The sequence below is a fragment of the Asterias amurensis genome, chromosome 11 (genome assembly GCF_032118995.1).
Source record: "Asterias amurensis chromosome 11, ASM3211899v1".
Taxonomy (NCBI): domain Eukaryota; kingdom Metazoa; phylum Echinodermata; class Asteroidea; order Forcipulatida; family Asteriidae; genus Asterias; species Asterias amurensis.
In genome coordinates this window covers 2,576,102-2,600,330 of record NC_092658.1, presented here as the reverse complement: position 1 = coordinate 2,600,330, position 24,229 = coordinate 2,576,102, and the positions used below count along the sequence as shown (strand labels likewise).

General features: G+C 37.4%; 1 protein-coding gene across 1 annotated transcript in view; it reads right to left on the bottom strand.

Moving 5' to 3' along the window:
* LOC139943822 (uncharacterized) overlaps window positions 1–24,229 on the bottom strand; it is a 56,830-nt gene that overhangs the window by 8,727 nt on the left and 23,874 nt on the right. The window contains exons 17-36 of the mRNA XM_071940651.1: window positions 23,876–23,989; window positions 23,267–23,380; window positions 22,154–22,267; window positions 20,999–21,112; window positions 20,313–20,426; window positions 19,586–19,699; window positions 18,276–18,389; window positions 17,523–17,636; window positions 16,793–16,906; window positions 16,044–16,157; window positions 15,370–15,483; window positions 12,737–12,850; window positions 6,558–6,671; window positions 5,981–6,094; window positions 5,310–5,423; window positions 4,407–4,520; window positions 2,854–2,967; window positions 2,132–2,248; window positions 1,449–1,600; window positions 367–652 (exon numbers count right to left, since the gene is read on the bottom strand). Coding sequence (XP_071796752.1) covers window positions 367–652; window positions 1,449–1,600; window positions 2,132–2,248; window positions 2,854–2,967; window positions 4,407–4,520; window positions 5,310–5,423; window positions 5,981–6,094; window positions 6,558–6,671; window positions 12,737–12,850; window positions 15,370–15,483; window positions 16,044–16,157; window positions 16,793–16,906; window positions 17,523–17,636; window positions 18,276–18,389; window positions 19,586–19,699; window positions 20,313–20,426; window positions 20,999–21,112; window positions 22,154–22,267; window positions 23,267–23,380; window positions 23,876–23,989 — 2,493 coding nt within the window. The remainder of the gene's footprint in view (window positions 1–366; window positions 653–1,448; window positions 1,601–2,131; window positions 2,249–2,853; window positions 2,968–4,406; window positions 4,521–5,309; window positions 5,424–5,980; window positions 6,095–6,557; window positions 6,672–12,736; window positions 12,851–15,369; window positions 15,484–16,043; window positions 16,158–16,792; window positions 16,907–17,522; window positions 17,637–18,275; window positions 18,390–19,585; window positions 19,700–20,312; window positions 20,427–20,998; window positions 21,113–22,153; window positions 22,268–23,266; window positions 23,381–23,875; window positions 23,990–24,229) is intronic.

The following is a 24,229-nucleotide window of genomic DNA, read 5'->3' as shown; positions in this document are numbered from 1 at the left end:
CGTTATTATTTTGATTGGTTTGTTGCTTTTTTTTTTTTTACTTTTGCTGTGCTTGTTGATGTACTTGTATTTGTTGAGGTCAAATAAATAATAATGATAATAATAACTACTTCCTCAATCAAAACAAACAACTCAAACAAAACAAAACAAACAAAACAAACAAATGTAAAAAAAAAAAAAAGCTGGATGGGTAACATGACAGAAAATGTGTTCAAGAAATCGGTTTGACAGATTCGCCACATCACAAACAACATGGTGACAAATGAAACTGCTTACACTGAACTAGGGGACAAACGACAAGGCCACATTGTGGTCCCGATTTACAGGCTTTGAGCTACTATACGTACATAATAATTGTTAACCAACCTATGAGCATTTTGATTGCAGCTTTAGTAACTCTGTTGCCACCCATCTTAATGCCACCAAGACGAACCTCTCCGAAGTAGCCTCTACCGAGTACTGTTTCTTCCAAGATCAAGTTTGTCCACAAAATGGACCACTTGACTGCCCAAGTTGGAAGACCGATGTTCTCATATTTGACCTCTTTTTTTGTCATTGCATGTAGTTCGATTGGTGGTTGGGCTGGGTTAGTTATTCCATTTGAGACAACAGATGGATAGTTGGCAGGTACACTCACAATATCAGGGAGGACCTAAACATCACAAGAAACCACACAATATATTTTCTAGACTCATATTTCTTAAGGATACGAACACAAAGTAAAAGGGAGAATATGTATACATAGAACTTTTGGTTTATTGTACTGGTCTGTGTGTTAAAATGTATTAATTTAACTCTAATCGCGTTTTGTCAAACTGTTAATAACAAACATTTAAATTAACCTTCTTGTTCTCTCTTTTCTTTTTAGGGGGGGGGGTGGGATGGTTTGATTTTCAGCTCTGGGACAGCCTGTCTTTTCTTGTCATGCAGAATGCTATCATAGTACGTATGACATATCATTTCAGCAAAATTTGTGTACTTCTTCACTGTTTGCAATTACTCAAAATAAGTGTTAGCATCAAAACTTACTTGGTAACAAGCAGTGGAGAGCTGTTGATAGTTAACAACATTGTGAGAAATGGCTCCCTCTGAAGTAACACAGTTTTTGAGAAAGAAGTAATTTCTCACTAAAATATTTGAATTGAATAAGATACCTCAGCTTAGGTCTTGAATTCAAGGCATCTGAAAGCTTAGGTTTAGGTATACCAAGTGAGAAATAGCTGGTCTTTGAAAATTACCAAAGGTGTCATGGGGTCGATTTCACAAAGAGTTGGGACCAGTCCTATAGTCCCATATAGGAGAAAAAAACCTTTAGGCTAGCCCTAAGATAGGACGAGTAACCCGTCCGGATAAGACTAGTCTTAACTCTTTGTGAAATCCACCCCATTGTCTTTAAGTGTTGTTTACTTCATCATGCAGGCCAGATTGAGCTGAAAATTTCGTCCTACCTGTTCCCTGCGCTTTCTTTGAGGATCTTTCTGTGCTTTCCTCAACTTGACGCACACAATAATTAAAATCGGAAGAACAATTATGACAACCAATCCAACAATGATAAGTGCAACTAACAATACCGTGTTGATTCCATTCGTCAGCTGATCAACTGAAAGATCAAAGAACAAATATGGAAATTTAGTAAGTTCCTTACTCTGACCATCTGCAATTTTAACCAAACTCTTTCTAACTTACGATTAATCTTATGACTTAGGATCAGTTAAAGTTTAGCAACCATAGACGTTTAGTATGCATTGTTGTAAATATGCATTAAACCTTTTCTAAGTTAGGACGAGTTACTCGTTCTAACAAACATCAGTTTCAAATCTGACAAATGTTGTTGTAATTAAAAATATCTGTTTTAGTTTTTTCATTATCTTTCACAATACTTTTCAAAAATGTGGGCATTCTGGACCCAACTTTTGAAAATTTGGCCAAAATAGAATTGAAACTACAAATCTTTGTAGGCCTCTTGCAGAGCCAACAAACCATGCATAATAATTAAATTGCATGCCCTATATACTTGCATGTGCTTTCACCTTGTACACACATAAACAAATGTCACGTTTTTATAAAAAAGGATAAGCAGTAATTGAATTGATTGGAATGGAATAAATCTTACAAATACTGCCATACTCACGAGTTTCACAATTAGTTCCTGAGAAGTCTACAGCCGAACAGTCACACCTATATCGATTCACCTCATCGATGCAAATGCCACCGTTTAGGCACGGATTGTTAAGACACTCAGTGATATCTGCAAAATTTAAGATGGTTCATATTGTAAAAAATTGGGAACAAAAAAAGTTTTCATTATATTTACAAGTTCGCCACAAACAAGGCCTATAGCTACTCCTCTTAAAAACAGTAACATTTGTCGCAAGGTGTGACAGGGGTCCATGGTGTTTCTTAGGGCCTACACCCGAGGGGGCAAATGGCACACAAGGCGAATGTCTTGGTAACATCTTAGCTATTCCCCGACTGTAAACACGTTCAGAACTAGATTGAAAACTTAACTCACGATTGCTCTTTAGTAGATAATTATTCCCAAGGTTTTTATTTGGTAGGCGTTTGGAAACACTATGGGTGGGTTCGATTAGCTTCCCCGGGTCCCCCCGGTACGTTCGAATAGCATTGAGGGCACTCCAGGGGCTCACCCGAGTCAGCCCCCAGTTCCCTGCTTGTGGAACGGGCACTTAAGGCTGCCCCAAGGTGCATGAAGTCACCTGAGAGGGCGAGTGTGTCCGTTCGATTAGCTCTTGTCAGGGGCTCATCTGAATGAGCACTGCGGGGTCGACACAAGGAAGCTAAAGCGAATGCACCCTATGTATGAAGCACAATGTTGTATATTATTAGACTTACTTGTTTGACAGTTTCTACCGGTGTAACCGGGAACACAGCTACAAATGTAATCACCCACAAGGTCCTGGCACGTCCCTCCGTTTTGACAAATTCCTGCGATGCAATTGTTAATTTCTAACACAAGGAAAAAGGGAAAAACCTAGATAAAATACAAGATTTTCAGGATACAACATCATTAATGAAATTTAGTCTCAACTTTTACTGAAATAAGTCATATTCGAAAAAAACTTTATCTGATTTAGGTTGTGACCACCCAAATTAAGGACCATGTCTTTACATACAGAACATTGTGTATTGTTTAAAGATTCTCCCGACTCTCACAAAAAATCCGCTTAAAATTTTCACAAGTTTGTTGTTTCATTGATATGGTTGATCACATTGTCACCATATACCTTGTAATTTCTACCATTCTTAAATACATTGTACCTTTATGTATTCAACATCAGAAAATTCAAAAAATTCCTACACTTATCATAATCCTGAAAGGGTTCTCACAATACTTTTCAAAAATGTGGGGCATTCTGGACCCAACTTTTGAAAATTTGGCCAAAATAGAATTGAAACGCAGTCCTCGCAAATAATTTCATCTGCATGTATTTTTTAGATTTCTTTGGAGTCTGCTCTTTCTTGTATGAGTCACCATAGATCATCTACACTGAGCTAGACTGTCTGAGGGAGGGAGGCGCTCATCTTTGGTCATAATTCCATGCTCAGAAAAAAAAAAAATTCTGCTGAAACTGGGTTAATTCTGAGAAGGAAAGATCTTGGATAAATAAAAGCAAAAAGTCCGTGCTGATACAGTTGCAGGTAAAGCGAGTGGGTTCATTGATACAGAATCCATTGACGCACGGGGCATTGGCACAGTAGCCAACAACTAAACAAAACAAAACAACAACAATCAAACAATTTGTTTTTTTATGCAAGTTGCAAGACACACAATGCCTGGAAGCCACCTCAAGGTGTAGCCTACAATCTATTTTGTTTCCAGGGGACGTTGCCATCCTACTCCTTGGCTGAAAACGGTTCATATGCTATCGATGATGTAAACTTGGTTCCAAGTCTTTGGTTGTGGCTTTTTAGTCTAGTCCTCCTGATAGCCGCTACACACAGTGCCCTCCTGTGATCAACCTTCGTCATTTAGCCTACGCTAGGGCGCGTGATAGCTAATGTGGTGGCGGCGCAGCAGCAGCAGCAGCAGTAGTAGTAGTAGTAGTAGTAGTATAATGCATTTGTTAAGCGCCAACTCCAATAAGAAATAAGTAGGAATGGAAACTTTGCATGATGGAATTATGACAGTAACGGTTGCAGTAACACAATGTAATGATACTCTGTAAATGAGTTGGGGCGGTTCTGAAAGGAACCATTGTGTTCAACTAGGTGTTTTGATCAGTATACTCTGATCGTCTTCTAGAGTTGAAACCACTGGTTCTTTTCAGAACCACCCCAACTTATTTAGAGGCTTCTGATCAAAGTTTGTTATTGCCATTAATTTTAAGAGCGAATTCCAAATGTACCTTTAAGAAAAGCTTGTTTAAAGAAATGTAGAAAGTTACCTGTTCTGCAGTCAGTGCCACTGAAGCCTGGAGCACACTGGCAGGCAAAGCTAGCAACAAAGTCATAACATGTGGCACCATTCAGACAGGGTGAGGAGCTGCATTCATCGATATCTATAACGGAATATTGCAAGTAAATAAAAAGTGAACTGGCAATAGGATTAGTCGGGAACTGTTTCTGCACACTTAATAATAATAGTAATAAAGATTTATAATGCGCAATCATCCAGAAAACTGATCAAGGCGCCTACACAAAAACTCGTTATAGAATAGAAAATGAAGAATAAACATAAATGAACTGTAATAAAAACCTAATAAAGGACTAACTGAACAAGTGTGTTTTTAGTTCCCTCTTGAAGTTGTTGAGTGATGTTGTTTTTGCGAAGTGAGACAGGGAACTTTGGCGAAAGAACAGTCTCCGTATCGGACTGTTCTAGACCTTGGCTCTACCAGCAAGTGAGATCCTGCTGACCAAAGAGCACGACTTACTTTTGTAATACAATATTTCAAGGCAAAGGACACTGCAAACAGGGTGCAAGGTATTTATTTTAAATACGCTGCACGTATATATCCATGACTTGAGATTCAACATGGCGTTATGGCAAACCACACCTGACAGACTGGCTCAAGAAATCGGTGTATCTCCATATCACATACCATAAGACAGGAACACTAAAACTTACACCTGGGCCCCATTTCATAAAAGTAGCTAGCCACATCAAAATGATGCTTACTCGAAAAGGTTACCAGCCAATCGGCAATGTCACATGTACAATTTGTAACTGGTATCCTGCTTATTTTCGCTAAGCAGATACATGTGTGCAAATGTTTCTGCTTTGGCACCTCCATGAAATTGGGCCCAGGTCATTAAACTGTTTTTTTCAAAACTAAAACTTGACGTACCTTGCTGGCAGTTGACTCCAACAAATCCTGGCTGACACTGACAAGAATAACCATTGGTTTGATCGATGCAGACTGCGTTATTCTGACAAGGTATACTCACACAATCATTAACATCTAAAACACAAATCAAGTAGGGATAACAAATGAATTAACTAACAGAACTATTAATTGTTGAATGCTGTAAAATTATTGTTGTAAAGCGTTGTGGTACCTTTTCTGTGTAAAAAAGCTATATAAATGCTTAGGTTATTATCATTATATATAATGGAAAGCTGTCTACTTTCAAACAAACTTTGATATTATAGTTAAATAAATGAAAACAAATAGAAATTTGGAGGACATTCCAAACAATACACAAAAATAAAAAAACATTAACAAAGTGATAATACCTAATGAAATTAGTACAGGTCAATCTCTTTTTATCAAAAATCATTGCTATAGTCAGTCGCTAAGTATTGTAAATGGTTTTTGAATAATTTAAGTACGTATGACCTTATTGTTAACAGTTAATTTGTTTTATTTAAAAATTCTCTTGTGGTTTCTTGTTATTTACTGAAACATACCCGCCTACAATACAAGCTTGTTATGTGATGAGTAAATTTCTGAGTTTTGTAGCTGACTGAAATAAGGTCAGACTGAAGGAGTTTAAGATGAAATAATAGTCAACTCACTCTGTTCACAAAGTGGTCCATTAAAACCAATCTGGCAGTTACAAGTGAAGAAGTTAACATTGCCGACACACACTCCACCGTTGGCACAGGAACCTGGCTGACAGTCATTTATATCTAGTTGAACAAAACACACAAAAGGAAATTAATAGCAAATCAAGAATGACCCAGAATTTTTTAAACAGACTGGAAAGGGTCGATTTTTGCTGAAAGCACATTTTTTATAATTTCTTTTTGTTCATGCCACATTTTGACAGGTGATGCTATTTCAAAACAAAAAACTTTTGCATTTGCAAAATATGCACCAAAACATGTTTAATTGTTTTTATGTAATGGACATAAGATAAAGTCAGGACACCAACAATGCTTCAGATTTAGTTTTTAAATGACAGCCACTCATCTTTGCCAGTATTTGTTCATGCAACCTCAAATAGTAAAAGCTTTAACCTTTCTCAAATCTATTTCTCATTTTTTTTTTTTTAAAGTGACACAGCCTATCATCACAAGACCGGACAGTCACTTAAAGGTGACGGCTACAAATTTTGAAGAGCATGGTTTTATTTTAGAGAACTATACTCACTTATTTGACAGTTGTCACCCGAATAGCCAGGAACACAATTACACCGGTAGCCATTCGTCTGGTCCTCGCAGAAAGCTCCATTCTGACATGGGGAACTTGCGCACTCATCAGTAGCTACCAACAAAAAAACATAGATGATAACGCTTTACATGTATATGATGGGCTATGTGACAATGAGTCACAAGGGGACAATTAACTTAGTGAGTTTTATACATGGCTGAAAAGAGCATACATTTTGACATGTATATCTTACACACTTGATGCTTGGCTCAAAAATTGTGACTTTTTGAAAAACAGATTACGTAAGTGTCTGAAAACAACCCTGATGGGGAAACAGTCCATTTAATAAAAAACATCAACTATTGATGTCTGAGGGATGAACAAAACCAACATGTTTTATTCACCTTTATTGAGAAAAACAATTTTTTTTACTCAAGAAAATGTGAAAATATAGACCTTTTTTGTTCACCCTCCCATCACTCAACAGCTCTGTACTTGAAAGTGGGCTGTGCGACAAGCGATTCATTTGTTTGTAGAGCCAGTCACGTACATGAGTCTGAATGTTATAGGTGAGCGTAAAATCATGTTCGTGAAATAAAATAAGTAAGGGCGATTGTTCTAGAAATAAAAACTAAAAGACCTTGGCAGTACACTCTCGGCAGTTCCAAACGTGCATTCTGCTGCTTGGGATCATGCGGTTTATGTACATGCCTTTGCTCGAATCGTCTCCCTCATTAAATTTGATCAGCTGAGTCGCATAAAGTTATCAAGAAACATCTCAAAACTTTCCTGTTCAATGCTTGATTGCTACGGACCAGTCTCTCCCATTAAAGTGCACTTTATTTATTCTCTTACTGTATGGTACCCAGGGTTAGAGCGCTTTATTTAAAATTCCAGACTAATTACAGAAGTTAACGTTTTTTTACAAAGTAGGAGCGGAACACAGCGATACAGCAGCTCATTTGTTCCGGCAGCTATCAACTGGTACAAATGAGTGATTAGAACGATGAGCTGTGGTGTGGCTGGATCCGATCCCTATCTACCAAAATGTCTTCTTGCTGTTTTATGTAGGGTTTATACTTTTAAAAAATCTGTTTGTGTTTTTAATGTTATTTTAGTTTATACAATTGTATTGTATAGTTACCGAATAGTTGTATTAGTGTTGTATTTGCATACAGTTCTTTGTCAAGGCCATTTTACTTTCCCCAGTGAGGAATAATAGTCTTATCTATCTATCTATAAATGCTTGTTGTTATTATCTATACTATTAAAAGCGTAACCTGCGCCATCTTGGATTGAAAATTAGAAGGTCCAGTGGTATGGCATCCTTGTGGAATTCAATACGCTTGTGTGGTTTTAGACGTCGAGTTGCAAGTCTGCAAAACCCGGATACAAACTCGCACTTACAAGTCATGTGATTGGAGGAAGTTTGGGCGGCGACTGTGCGTCAACCACTGGTCGATGTTGTTACCAGACTTCCTAGAAATCTTTCTGACAGGCGACTCATTGGACAGTGTTTCGCAGATGGTGCTCCGGATTGGTTCATTCATTGCCGCGCAGGGTCGAAAGGGTCGAAGAGGCTGGGTGCCAGGACAAAACCGAAACCAATCTCACGAATTTGCATTGAATGGATGAAGTACCGTAGATTGATGTTTCGCAGGCGACCATGTGTCAACCACTGGTCGACGTTGTTATCAGACTTCCTAAAAATCCTTCTGACAGGTGACTCATTTGTTGAAAAGATTAAATGGAGAATGTTTATAAAAAAGCATTCACTTCCAAACGGCATGAGAATTATCATGATAGACAAGGATGGGATCAAACGGAAGCTTTATAATTTGGAAACATTGGGTAGGGCCGGCTATAGGTTGGAAGGTGTCTAAGGGAACTTAACAATTAATAACATTTTGGGGTTAGGGGGGGGGGCCTTACAAAGAGCCATTCTGGTCAGTGTATTGTGAGTGGTGTGTTGTCTGGTTTGAGACAGGCCACCTGCTGCTTGGTGAAGGAGGTCGCCGTGGGACCACTTTAGGTTGACAGTGGGTGGCGACCTCGGACTTACAAAAATCTCCATACTATGGTGGCCCTGAAGTGACATCGCATATCGCAAACGTGTGCGCATACGTATGCAATGTCGTGAAACAATTCGCGAATATGTGCGCACACGTATGCAATGTCGTGAAACATATCGCGACCATTTTATTTTAAATCGCCGCCCAACCCTTTTTTTTTTTTTTTATTTTTTTTTTTATAAATAAATAAAAAAATCTGAAATTTAATTGTGGACAAAAAAGTGTTTCAAAATGCATCAAAAACCTCCTCAGAATAATTAAAACTCACTTGAGGTACACAGGAGATGTTGATGGTTAATGTGGAGGTTCGATTGTGTAAGATTATTTCCTTCCAAACTTAAAAAAAATAGACTAAAAATTATGTCCAAAATCAATCGCTCACTTCTTCTGCCTGTTGTGTCTTCGCTAGTGGAGCGCATTTCAACGAATTTGCTAAAAGAAGCGGAACAAACTTGTGCGCAATAAGCGTTTTGCGCTCTGCCGAATTTTAGCTGAACCTACTGGATGAGCAAAAGCGTGCGCAATCTGCAAATTTGCGCTCTGTACAAAATTTGCAAAAAAAGTGTCGTAACTTTTTTTTCCGATATCGCCCCAATAATGATTGATGTGCGTGTGAGCGTGAGACAGAGCCCAAATGCCTGAGTCTCACGCCTAATGCGTGAGACTTGGCAGGTCTGGTTTTGTTTTATTGTCACTTTGGGCTTATTGCATCTCGCGAAATTTTAACGTCAAACGACACAATTTCTGAACGCATTCATGTTCACGCTGCTCTAGGAACAAACCTCCATACATCCCATATCTCTGGAACCCTATATCGTACAAACTAAATAAAAACAATAAATTCGTCCTCACTCCTTAATTTTCTCTAACTTATTTCACTTTCAGAAAGCATGTCAAGTTATTTTTAGGGTTTGTTACGTCCAGTTTGGGTCAATAGACAAACTCCTAAAAATGTACCCCATTCAGCCGCACGAGGTCTCTTTTGTTAATATTATCTCCATCAGTAACCAACCCGACGGGCCAATTGCTAAATTAGGCTACAAAATGGATTTGGCAAAATGTACATTCTGAGATCTGACTGACACACTGCTCTAACCAATTTTGTGAATGGACTTATTCAAAAGGAAACTTAATGACGTTTTGCCTAACAACTTTGACCAAATGCAAAGCAAAGTTCTTTTTTTACAGCTTCAAAACAGCCTTTGACGTTTGTGTATAAGCTTCACCATAGAGATAGGAATGGTTTCACAAACTTCCGTGATGGGTTAAACTCTGAAACTGCAACATTATACCTCCATGAACAGACCGTATTCTAAAACGGTATTCATGTACTCATTTGAGTTTACTGGCAAAAGATAGTGTCCATAGTTTAAAAACAGCAAGATACGTTTTGCATCAATAGTGCAATTTCTGGGTGACTGCTCTATATTCCGACACCCCTATGTTCCGACACCCCTATGTTCCGACACCCCTATGTTCCGACACCCCTATGTTCAGACAACTCAACCTATATTCCGACACCCCTATGTTCCGACACCCCTATGTTCCGACACCCCTATGTTCCGACAACCTGTACAAATATTTTGTGTTAGCCATTTTTTTTAAAAGAAAAACGGTGTGACTTGAAGAAACTACACATGTTCGCAATTTAGTTCATGAACGTACCGGTAACCTATCTTTATGTAGTCCCACAAAGGAGTTTAATTTGTATAACAAGATTCTGCTATTACAAATATTCGGTTTCTTTAGAAGAGGACTGAGTAATGGAGGGGGTGGTAGGACTGAATTATTTATTGTTATTAATTGTTAACAAATTATTATGATTATTATTATTATTTAAAAAAAATTGTGGGGGGGGGGCAAAGGAAAGAAATTACACATCGGCGCAATAAACGCAGGAGAGGGTTGGAATTTTTATTAATTGAAGGCTCATGAAATGTTATCAACACGGACACGCACCTAACAATAAGCAAAGTATATTAATTTTTGGTTTTTACCCATATACACCGATGTGTGTAGCACTGTATACTCAGTACTTTCCCGAGTCCTGTGAAAAAAATCACAGGCATTTTACTCGGGTGGGAGTAAAATGCCTGTGATTTTTTTCAGTGCTACACACAACGGTGTATATGGGTAAAAACCAAAAATTAATATTCTTTATCCCCGATGCAAATTTAACATCTATTAAATAGCAAAGTACCGAGTATTTTATTGCCAGCTACCTCGGGGAGCCATACTCATGTGTATAACCACACAAAAAATGAAATGCATGCGTGATTCCATCACTTTTTAAAATAGTACAAATTCATTTTATGAATGTTCAAACCTAATCCCGGTCGAAAATTACTGGGAAACCTGGCAAAATACAAGTTGTGTTTTTGTTATTGATCAACTGAGTAATAATGTGCGGGAACAACTTGTCGGAACATATTGTCGGAACATAGGGGTGTTGGAACATAGGGGTGTCGGAACATAGGGGTGTCGGAACATAGGGGTGTCGGAATATAGGTTCAGTTGTCGGAACATAGGGGTGTCGGAATATAGGGGTGTCGGAATATAGGGGTGTCGGAACATAGGGGTGTCGGAATATAGGCTGAGTTGTCGGAACATAGGGGTGTCGGAACATAGGGGTGTCGGAATATAGGTGTGTAACCCAATTTCAGTATGGAGATTTTTGTAAGTCCGAGGTCGCCACCCACTGTCAACCTAAAGTGGTCCAACGGCGACCTCCTTCACCAAGCAACAGGTGGCCTGTCTCAAAACCAGACAACACACCACTCACAATACACTGACCAGAATGGCTCTTTGTGTAAGGCCCCCCCCCCAACCCCAAAATGTTATTAATTGTAAAGTTCCCTTAGACACCTTCCAACATATAGCCGGCCCTACCCAATGTTTCCAAATTATATAAATTCCGTTTGACCCCATCCTTGTCCATCATGATAATTCTCATGCCGTTTGGAAGTGAATGCTTTTCCATAAATATTCTCCATTTTATCTTTTCAACAAGTGAGTCATCTGTCAGAAGGATTTCTAGGAAGTCTGATAACAACGTCGACCAGTGGTTGACACATGGTCGCCTGCGAAACCTCAATCTCTGGTACTTCACCCATTCAATGCAAGTTCGTGAGATTGGTTTCAGTTTTGTCCTGGCACCCAGCCTCTTCGACCCTTTCAACCCTGCGTGGCAATGAATGAACCAATCCGGAGAACCCTGCTTTGTACAACACGAAAGTAACCTGACCAAAAAGGGCGGATCAAATGGCGGGTGGGCGGGCGAGGGGCAATGAATGAACCAATCCGGAGCACCATCTGCGAAACACTGTCCAATGAGTCGCCTGTCAGAAAGATTTCTAGGAAGTCTGGTAACAACATCGACCAGTGGTTGTCGCACGGTCGCCACCCAAACTTCCTCCAATCACATGACTTGTAAGTGCGAGTTTGGATCCGGGTTTTGCAGACTTGCAACCCGACGTCTGAAACCACACAAACGTATTGAATTCCACACACACAACCTTGTTGGATTCCACAAGGATGCCATACCACTGGACCTTCTAATTTTCAATCCAAGATGGCGCAGGTTACGCTTTTAATAGTATAGATTAACACTAATTAATATCAGATAACTTCCATATTGCCATCACGCAGCACTTTATCCTTGCCGAGTCCAGCTGAAAAATATTCAAAGGCGACTTGAGAACAAAATACTCAAAATCAAGCACTTCCAAGAAATAGCACTTAGTGGTCAGGTTTGAGTCTTGAGTAAAAGCCTTGAGTCTTGATCAGGTGGTCAGGTTTAGATGAAGTTCACTTTTCTGAGAGCCCATGGCTTCACAACCAGAATTAAAAAATAAAATTACATTAAAAAGTAGAGAGAACTGAATCATCAGCCTTTAAATCAACGTGATGTGATGTCTTAAACGCTCTATCTGTTGAGAAATACTCACATTACAGAAGCTATCAAGGTGGTTTTTTAAAGGTTTATTTCATCTTTTTGAGTCTGTAGCCTAGCCAGTGAAATATGCTTGATGTAGGTGAAGAATTGCCTGCTTCTGTAAGCGCTAAGAAGAGCCATGAAAGTTGTCCCCGATTTATCAATTAACTTACCGTTTTCACACATTGCGCCATAGAATCCTGCTCGGCAAACACACTGGAACCGACCCGGTTGGTTATAACACTGAGCGTTATTCTGGCAGGGCTGGCTGTTACATTCATCAAAATCTACACCAAGAAATCACATGAAATAAAATGACAGGGGAATACTTCGAGAGATAAAAGGTCATTGTTAAGCCTTGTAAAACAGGGACGAGATTCTGAACAAATGAAAAAGACTGAAATATTTTCGTCACGGGAGGTGAACAACACACAACTTATATTTCCCTTGTCTATTTTGTTCACTCGATAAAACAAAATTTTGGGTCACTGCAAGTGTTTTCATATGACTATAATTCAAACAATTTTCAAAAGAAAAAAAACAAAACAAATAAAATACAAATTTTTTGTTTGCCTATTTGCACCCTTAAAGCAAAGATATGCCCGGCGTTTCAAAATTCAATTTGCCAAACTCGCAGACTATAAAAAGTCTGAACAGCTGTAGGCTTCTATATCCAAAGTTTTTATTGCCAAACATATACCTTTTAACCCTCTGGACTGAGTGATTACCAAACATATACCTTTTAACCCTCTAGATTGAGTGATTACCAAACATATACCTTTTAACCCTCTGGACTGAGTGATTACCAAACATATACCTTTACCCCTCTGGACTGAGTGATTACCAAACATATACCTTTTAACCCACTGGATTGAGTGATTAGCAAACATATACCTTTTAACCCTCTGGACTGAGTGATTACCAAACATATACCTTTTAACCCACTGGATTGAGTGATCACCAAACATATACCTTTTAACCCTCTGGACTGAGTGATTACCAAACATATACCTTTTAACCCTCTGGACTGAGTGATTACCAAACATATACCTTTTAACCCACTGGATTGAGTGATTACCAAACATACACCTTTTAACCCTCTTGATTGAGTGATTACCAAACATATACCTTTTAACCCTCTTGATTGAGTGATTACCAAACATATACCTTTTAACCCTCTTGATTGAGTGATTACCAAACATACACCTTTTAACCCTCTTGATTGAGTGATTACCAAACATATACCTTTTAACCCTCTTGATTGAGTGATTACCAAACATATACCTTTTAACCCTCTTGATTGAGTGATTACCAAACATATACCTTTTAACCCTCTTGATTGAGTGATTACCAAACATATACCTTTTAACCCTCTGGACTGAGTGATTACCAAACATATACCTTTTAACCCACTGGATTGAGTGATTACCAAACATATACCTTTTAACCCTCTGGACTGAGTGATTACCAAACATACACCTTTTAACCCTCTTGATTGAGTGATTACCAAACATATACCTTTTAACCCTCTTGATTGAGTGATTACCAAACATATACCTTTTAACCCTCTTGATTGAGTGATTACCAAACATACACCTTTTAACCCTCTTGATTGAGTGATTACCAAACATATACCTTTTAACCCTCTGGACTGAGTGATTACCAAACATATACCTTTTAACCCTCTGGATTGAGTGATTACCAAACATATACCTTTTAACCCACTGGATTGAGTGATTACCAAACATATACCTTTTAACCCTCTTGACTGAGTGATTACCAAACATATACCTTTTAACCCTCTGGATTGAGTGATTACCAAACATATACCTTTTAACCCACTGGATTGAGTGATTACCAAACATATACCTTTTAACCCTCTTGATTGAGTGATTACCAAACATATACCTTTTAACCCTCTGGATTGAGTGATTACCAAACATATACCTTTTAACCCACTGGATTGAGTGATTACCAAACATATACCTTTTAACCCTCTTGACTGAGTGATTACCAAACATATACCTTTTAACCCACTGGATTGAGTGATTACCAAACATATACCTTTTAACCCTCTTGATTGAGTGATTACCAAACATATACCTTTTAACCCTCTTGATTGAGTGATTACCAAACATATACCTTTTAACCCTCTTGATTGAGTGATTACCAAACATATACCTTTACCCCTCTGGACTGAGTGATTACCAAACATACACCTTTTAACCCTCTAGATTGAGTGATTACCAAACATATACCTTTTAGTCTCTGGACTGAGTGATTACCAAACATATACCTTTTAACCCTCTGGACTGAGTGATTACCAAACATATACCTTTTAACCCTCTGGACTGAGTGATTACCAAACATATACCTTTTAACCCACTGGACTGAGTGATTACCAAACATATACCTTTTAACCTTCTGGACTAGTGCTACTTTTGTGCAGGACAACATGCTTCCGAGCACCAATAATCAAGTTTACTTTTGTTGTTTCTGACCCACAACTTTGTTGATCTGTCCTGTTGTTTCCCCTCTCAGTTGATTTATTCCCCATGCCCGATGCTCCTCTTCTATTAGTTCATTATTTTGCCCATCTAGTTACCCTCTTGATCAAATTCTGTTATTTTTGTTTAATAACTGTTGTGCTTTTCGCTTTAATAATTATTGTGTTCATTATGATTTTGATTGGATCGTTGCTTTTCGTTTAACATTTACTGTGCTTTTTGACGTACTTGTATTTGTCAGGGTAAATCAACTGATAATAATAATAATTAGATAAAATAGTTGATTATACTGGTCTCACCTATTTCACAGTCTCTACCCTGGAACCCACTTGGGCAATTACATTGGTAGAAATTCAGTAGATCCAAACAGGTTCCAGCATTCTGACATGGTCCACTTGCACACTCATTTATATCTGAATCAATTAGAAATGCCACAACATTAATTCTAGTCTTGTCAATAAACAAAATTATGCTATACTTAGCGTAATTTAAAATATAAGTTGCTGAGGTGCTGTAGTTTTTGAGAAATTAGTAAAACATTGTCATGAAAATACGTTTTTACATGTTAAAATAGTCTTTGTCTCATGATCACTCAGACAAAAATGTTTTTCATGACATTAATTTACTCAATTCTCATATGCTACAGCACCTCAGTAAGTAATATTTTAAGGGAAGCTTAAAACTGTGTAAGTTAAGTGTAATCTGTGGACATTGTGTTTTCTTGACCTACAAAAAAGTACCTAGACCCTATTAAGTATGGGTCACAGATTTTTTTTTAATGTAATGCTGATTTGTAAGAATACCAAAGATTTGTAAAACAAAATAAAACATTTCAACTTGTTGAGAAAACAGGAAAAGCCTTCAAAGTATTTAAAGGGACATTTTTCCATGGATTGGGCGAGTTAGTCTATGAAAAACGTTTGTAACCGTTTGTTATGAAATACACAAGATGCTGATGGTAGATTTTGCTTACTTGAGTTGCAGTTGACCCCAGTCCAGCCCGGTTGACACTGGCATGTATACTGATTCTGACCATTGGAACATGTCCCTCCATTCTGGCATGGGTTGCTCTCACATTCATTGGAATCTGACAAAATACAAGAAGTAGGTTTTCAAAATGACTCATACAAAATCAGTTTAGCATCAGTTATTTACAAATTATTTGCAATAAATCAGACAGTTGTTTACCAGTAAAATTAAGTAAGTTCTATAACTGGAATTCAAAATAAGGTTTATTTGCAAAACAACGTGAATGTTATATCAGGTAATTAAAACTATTTCTATTGTTGTGAAGGCAATAACAACTTGATACAAGTTAGTGCACATTCATCATCATGCATGTCATGTGATTCAACTGCAGATGTTTTAAAAAGACGGAACAATAGCTGTTGAAAACGTCTTACCAACCGAGAGGATCTATGGTATAAATGCAAAAAATAGTAAATGGTCAGATGATTCAACCCTCACAGATACTTTCTTGAAGGCTGAAAATAAAGCCTTCAAGAAAGACTCTGCTCGGGTCGAAACAGCTAACCATAATAACTGTTTTGCATTTGTGATTTTTGTAAGAGACAACACAGTTTTTCCTTCAGCTTCAGATTGGAGTTCTACAAGTCTTATACAAATACAGTTAAAAGACCAAACTTAATAATCCACCAAAAATGTAAAAAGCTACCTTAAATATGACGTTACTAACAAGATAATGGTATAAAGTAAACTCACCCTCATTGCAATTGGTACCCTGCCAGCCTCTTTGACACATACATGTATACATGTTGAGTTGGGAAACGCATGTTGCAGTGTTTAAACATGGACTACTCGCACACTCATCAATATCTGGAAACATAATTATATTTAAAGGAGCGTTACAGAATTGGTAAGAAACAAAAATCATGAAGATCACAAATTAACATAAAACTTACAGTCTAATGATGATGATAGTAGAAAGCATCCCATGAAATATTATTGTCTGAAATGTCATAAATTATTTGTTGAGAAATAAATAATCTTATTTCGTGCATGGAGTTTATCACTCAGTGATTGTTTATTCATTTTTCTTTTTGCATCGATGCCATAAAAAAATGTGTTATCGTTTTTTCACTATTCTCTTGTGCCCCAGATGACCAATGGATCTCAAACTTCTACAGGTTTGTCAGTTTATGTATATGGTGGATTACATAAAGTGCTTACACTGCCAGCAACTGTTTGGTTAACAAAATCCAATTCTGTAATGTTCCTTTAACTATTCTTTATTCATAAGAAAACAAAACAATCAATAAAGGAGTGTGCACACAATCCGTTCAGCCAAGCTACCGAGACTCAAACCAACACTTATCAAAAACACCAGAGATTTAGTCCGGTGTTCTTATCCGTTCGGCCATGACACTGGGACTCAAACCCACACTCTTCTGATGGAAAACACCAGAGCCAATTAATGCTGTTTAAGACCTACCTGTTTCACAGTTTGAACCAGTATATCCAGCAATGCATGTACAGCTGTACTCCAAGCCTAGATCTGTGCATGATCCACCATTCTGACATGGGTTGCTCTCACATTCATTTATTTCTTAGCAGAAAACAAAACAAGAATTTTGTTAAAAATACTTGGCAAGGAAGGTGCAATTGTTTTTCACAGATGAAGAGCATTACTTTCATTTCCGTTTTGATTACATTGTATAGTAATTATTATTATTGTATAGTAATTAATAATCATGACAGTTTTAATTTAATCTTTTAATCAGTCTTTTGGCGATGACTAGAGCAAGCTAGTCGAAACATTGAGACCAATTAAGAACTCACTCCGCGGTAGTAAAGTTAATAACGATCCTAGTATTAGTCTCAACCAATTTTCTACCCTTTGCCCAGGTAGTAGTTAAAACGCCCAAAACCTGTAAATCAACTCAGCGGTAGTCAGGTAGTAGAAAACAGAGCAAGACAAATCTCTTAAGAACAAATTCTACCAAGTAGATACACACATGGTGTTACTGATCCAAACCAAATAAATATTGATACCTCAATATCAATGCAATGCCTCAAATCGCATAAACACTTAAAAAAAAGAACATGTCAAATTCAATTCAATTCAATTTAAATAATTTATGTCCATTAAAAGATAAAAAAGAAAAATTTACATGTTAAGTTAAACATAACTTGTCCAAAACACATTCTCAATGTTTGTTTGATTATTATCATTATTTTATCTTACCGGTTTCACAGCGTGTTCCTTTATAGCCCAGTGTACATTCACACAAGAACTGATGCTGACCATTCAAACAGGTTCCATTGTTAACACATGGCCCACTGGCACATTCATTGATATCTGTATCAAGATAATTGAAATATTCAAAAAATACTGAAACAGAAAAAGTGAGGTTTTTTTGCAGGTCTCTATTAGTTACTTTTCTACAATCTTATACAGAATATCAACATTTCAAAAGTTGGGCATTTTACATTCGAAACGCAAACAAAAAGCAGGCACTGAACGATTAATAATGATTTTGAATCAGGCTATAATAAGGAATGGCTTTGGAGTAGGGGACGGAGCTGACTGGAAAAATAGTCAAAACGGCAGAAGTGGCACTGACAATGTCAGCTATGCGATAACTGCTACACACAAACAGTTTGAACTCTTTCAGTGCCATGGTGGTTCTTGTATGATCTATTTAAAGTATTCTGAAAGCCCCATTATCAAACATGTATGATCTATTTCATGCACTAATAAAATGTGATCAGTCATACGTACATGTACAGCCCATACCATACATTTTAACACAAGAGGGCATTCCCACTCAATAATACTACTGATGAGCTTAGGATGTACCAAGGCAACACAAATCAACAAGACACTTTTTGGTTTGGTTAGAAAGACTTGTTTGTTAATTTGTAAAACAGAATTTGGAAACCTTAAGAAGCTTGGCATTTTGCAGTCAAAACGCAAACAAAAAGCGGGCACTGAACGATTAATCATGATTTTGAATCAGACATAAAAAGGGTGGAGCGCGGGTGAGGATCGGGGACAGATCACCCATTAAAAGATGTAGAGTTACTACAAATGAGTTGATTGTGTTTTGTGTCATTTTACTCGCCAGACACAAACATTACAGGAAGCAGCAGCCAAATAAAAGTTGAAGAGGTGATTTAAAGCCATTATACACTTTCGGTAAACAGTATTGTCCAAGTCCCACACTTCGTGTATCACAACTTATATATAAAATAACAATCCTGTGGAAATTTAGGCTCAATCGGACATCGGAGTCGGGAGAAAATAACGGGAAAACCCACTCCTGTTTTCGCGCGTTTTGCCGTGTCATGACATGTGTTTATAACAAATCCGTAATTCTCTTAACGAGAATTTATATTGTTTTACCGTTTTCTCAAAAAGTAAAGCATTTCATGGACTAATATTTCAAGAGAAGTCTTTCACCATTACCTTCTGTAAACCCTGTAAATTATTTGTAAATCTGTGATTTTTTTTTTTTTTCTGTACCGAAAGGGTCCAATGGCTTTAATACTTACCCAATTCACAAGTGGTACCCTGCCATCCTGGTAAGCAGATACATTCCCATTTTTGTAAGCGATTATTGCAGATTCCTCCATTCACACATGGGTCACTACTACATTCATTGATCTCTAAATAGTAAAAATAAGAAAACAAAAAACTCATTATAAAGCATCTTAAATAAAAAGAGAATTTTAAAGTAATCCTTTAGAAATGTAGATGTGTAAATAATAAAAACTAAAATGTGAAATTCTTTTGTTTATGATTGATTTATTAAAAGGTGGTCACATTTATATTGCTGAAAATCCAGAGCAAATAAAATGTCAACGTAGGAGGAGAAGTCTAGAAGAAAAATAGAAACACACAACCAAAGAAATGTTTCTCAGAAAACACATCTCGGATTAAAAAATGTTGGCATAAAAACTGATATCTTTTCTTCCATAACCACATAATTACTTCTAAGGAAAAAGATTCTAAAAATGCTTTTTATATGGAAAGCTGCTGTTGGCTTCCAACCAATAAGTTGTTATTGCCGATCATTTTAAGAGTAATTACCGAACATATACCTAATTCCCTTTAAAACAGACAAAACGCCAAACCCAAGCAACGCCTTTGTGTTAATCCAGCTCTTACACAGAAATATCTGCTGTGCCTTTAAAAAACGAACCAGTAATGGTTTTAAAACTCAATATTTAAACTCCATGATTCTGACACATCGAGTCTTCAGTCGAATTGTAAACTTACCTAATTCACAGTTGTTCCCACCATAGCCACTTCTGCACGTACACATGTAACCGTTCACTTCATCAATGCATGTCCCAAAGTTCTGACACGGAATACTTAAACATTCCTGTATGTCTGTCAAGAAAGTTGCAAGATAAGAGGTAAATCAGAGGAAAAAACTAGAAAACCAGATTTATCGATAAGATGACAAAACATGCCTTTGCTTTACGACTTACTGCAAAGGTCATGCTGTCATGGCATGTTGCTTTGGTGAATAGCCCAAGCCACAGGTAGCCTGAAAAATATGCTTTTAATATTTTTCAGTATTCAACTCTTGTGTGAATACTTGTGTGATAACAAATAACATTGATGGCATGCATGAGAGTAAAGCGTTGTGAACATATTACATCGATTCTTTGTTCTCTACACTGGCTAACTATACTCAAGTGGATTCAGATCAACATCCTTTATTCAACTTCAACTTTCCAATGGCCCTCGCACGAATACCCGCTATGGTGATAGAGCATTCTCAGTAGCTGCACCAACTTGCTGGAACAAGCTCCCTCTACACGTCCGTGACTCATCTCCGATCAGCTCAATAAAAACACATCTTTCCAGACAATGTTTAAGTGCTTTGAAACGCCTGTGGAAAGCACTATACAAATGTTAGTATTATTATACACTAAGCCTCCTCTCCTCCTGCTTACCTGTTTGGCAGTTAGTTCCTGACCATCCTGGGAGGCAGGTGCATTCATAATGATCTTGTAGATTGACGCATGTAGCGTTATTTTGACACGGTGAACTTCCACACTCATCAATATCTACAGGTTAAAACAATAACACTTAGTTTGAATCAAGCTACACCAATAGAGCATTAGATTCTCTTCATCATTTGATCTGGTGCACCATTACTGCACCAAAAAGACTTGGACTAAATCTAGCACACCAATAAGAGAACTTAACGTACTTCGGCAAGTCCATGGAACTCTGATTTGTTTCCATTGGAAAATCTTTGTCAAATCTGAGGAACCCATGATAGAGAGACCATGGTACTATTATTCCTTTGGAACATTGTGCTAAATTTATGCTATCTATTTTATTTTATTTCAGCCACATCCAACACACAAGCGCCAATGACAGGATGGGTAAAAACATTAAATTACATAAAATAGCACAGTAATATTATTTTAACAGATAAAACAAGACATGATTAAAATTGAAAAAAGACCTTACATCAAAATAGTTCAAACACCTCTGGACTTGACCTCCCCTTTCCAAGGAGCCCGTGTAGTCAAACCTTAAAACCACTGACCGATTGGAGGAAACCATCGACTTTGATGGTTGTAGTATAATTAGGTGAGGTTACGAGTGTTATAGTTCTGAAAAAAGAACCGGTGGTTGACAAAAACTCAACTTTTTGATCATTATACTCTGGTCGTCTTCATGAGAATGCTGAACTATGTTGCTTCATCTTTGAAAGCAATAGACACTTTTAATAATTGTCAAAGATCAGTATTCTCACTTGGTGTATGCATAAAATAACTAATCGTTAAAAATTTGGTCTCATTTGGTCATTGATTAAGAGAATAATAAAAGAACAACACCCTTGTTGCATTTCTATGTATGCTTTCAGATGCATAATAAAAGGCTAGAGCTGAAGTCTTTTAGTATATGAGTGAGATAAATTACCCCTTTCTTGAAAACCATGTTACTTCAGAGGGAGCCGTTTCTCACAATGTTTTATACTATCAACAGCTCTCCAATGCTTGTTACAAAGTAATTTTTTATGCTAAAAAATATTTTTAGTAGTTACCAATAGTGTCCAGTGCCTTTAATAAGTAACCTAATCTAATGTTTCTTACCGATTGAGCAGTGGGTACCAGTCCATCCTGGTCGACAGTTACATGAATATGCATTAACCTCATCAACGCACGTTCCGCCATTTGAACAAGGAAAGCTAATACACTCATTGAAGTCTAGGTAATAGAAATGAAAAATTAAAAACACATCATTAGGAAAGTGAGATTAGAAAAGTAATAAACAAAATGTTTGATAGAGTCAGATTACAAGTAACAAAAATTGGATTTTGATGCTGTTTTGTTTTTACAGATTTGAGTTAAGAAGGATTTGAAACTTTGCATGGTGGAAGTATAATTAAGTGTGGTTTTTGGTAACACCATGTGAATATATCTTTTGAATAATGTTTTTACTCAAGAAGCAGACTTCATTTGATATTTCAAACAGTATAATAAATTATAATGCTTGTTTGTATAGCACTTGTTCTCAAAGCCCTCATTATTAATAATGGTTTGAGACACGTTTCTACATCTCCGTGAGGCGTAATCTAAAGCCAACCATAGCAAGGAACAATGGGGCAAGCCCCTTGTCTAAATTACAAGTGTACAGGGTTTTTAACATGCATAACACAACACACAAGTCCTACAACTTTATGTCCCATCAAAAAGGACGCAGAATATTGCAGCCAATCAAACCACGAACAACGAGGTGAACCCCTTCTCTGTCCCTTGAACACTCAGCAGGGTGGATATGTGCGCATTACAAGTCTTTATTATTTTTGATTATTATTATACTATTTATTCTCTGTATGCACTTGGCTCTTTTATGTGTATTACACAACACATTTACTTCCTATTCGATGGACAAAGCAATTTTGATTAAGTGTCTTGCTTAAGGACACAAGTGTAACGACAACATGTAGGATTCAAACCAACACTATGAAGATCAGAAACACCAGAGTACAAGTCTGATAAACATTACCACTTGGCAATGGCATGCCTTTACCCCGGTTCATATTTCCTGCAAGAGCAAATTTTGATGTCACATTCACAGGAAGTATGAACCGGCCTTTAAGCCTTGTACACTGCTATTCATCAGTAGATTGATTTGAACACAAAGCTACATCTCATTAACCTTTGACCCTGTCATCCTTTGAGTCATTACTAGTCTGTACTTACTTATTTGACAGTTGATACCAGTGAATCCAGACAGGCATGTACATGTATACTGATTCTGGCCGTTGTTGCAGGCTGCGCCATTCTGACATTGGTTACTGGCACACTCATTCACATCTGAAACACATAGAGAGCAAACAAAGTAGCATCAGTTCAAACATGTTAAGTAAAATGTATCTACTCACAAAACAGGGGCCAATATTTTGTACCACTGATTGTTGGTAAACAAATTGTCATGCAAGCGGAAAAATTTGCGTAAGTGTAAGAATATTTCAAAGGCTAGAAAACCAAACAGGCAGCTTGAACGTCCCATAGATAAGGTTTATCGCCAATAGCAAAATATCAAGAGAGGGCGCTGTTGAACCCACACAAAGATATAGGCGATGCGTGCGCGAGTCGTGCATGACAACATACATCGCATAGCAAACTGCCCGATATGCCTTCCCACAATGCATTACGGTTCTGAATCGCGATAAACCTTATGGATTTTTGTTGTTATGTCATTCGTTGTCATTATTATGGAGAAAGGGGAATTCTTCACAGATTTATAGAGAAAAGAGTTTGTATGGAATTCAGTTCAATGAGTAAGGAAAGAAACGTAAATGAACTTACCCTCTTGACAGTTGGTACCAAACCATCCATTTGGACAAATACAGCGAAACATATTAGCATTATTCAAACAGGTGGCTCCGTTCTGACAAGGTGTACTGTCACATTCGTTGATATCTATCACAAGATAATACGAGAAAAACACATTAGGATTCAAATTGGTTTCCATGAACTGTCACATTAATTTATATCTATCAACAAGAGAATAAGAGAAAAACATGTCAAGATTCAGATAGGTTTCGATGTCATCACTATCATCACCCAGGCTATTCTTGTGGGGTGTTGTGGTCGAGTGGTTAAGGGCTGTGGACTCAAGTTCTGTATTTTACAGAACGTGGGTTCGAATCCTGGCCTAGT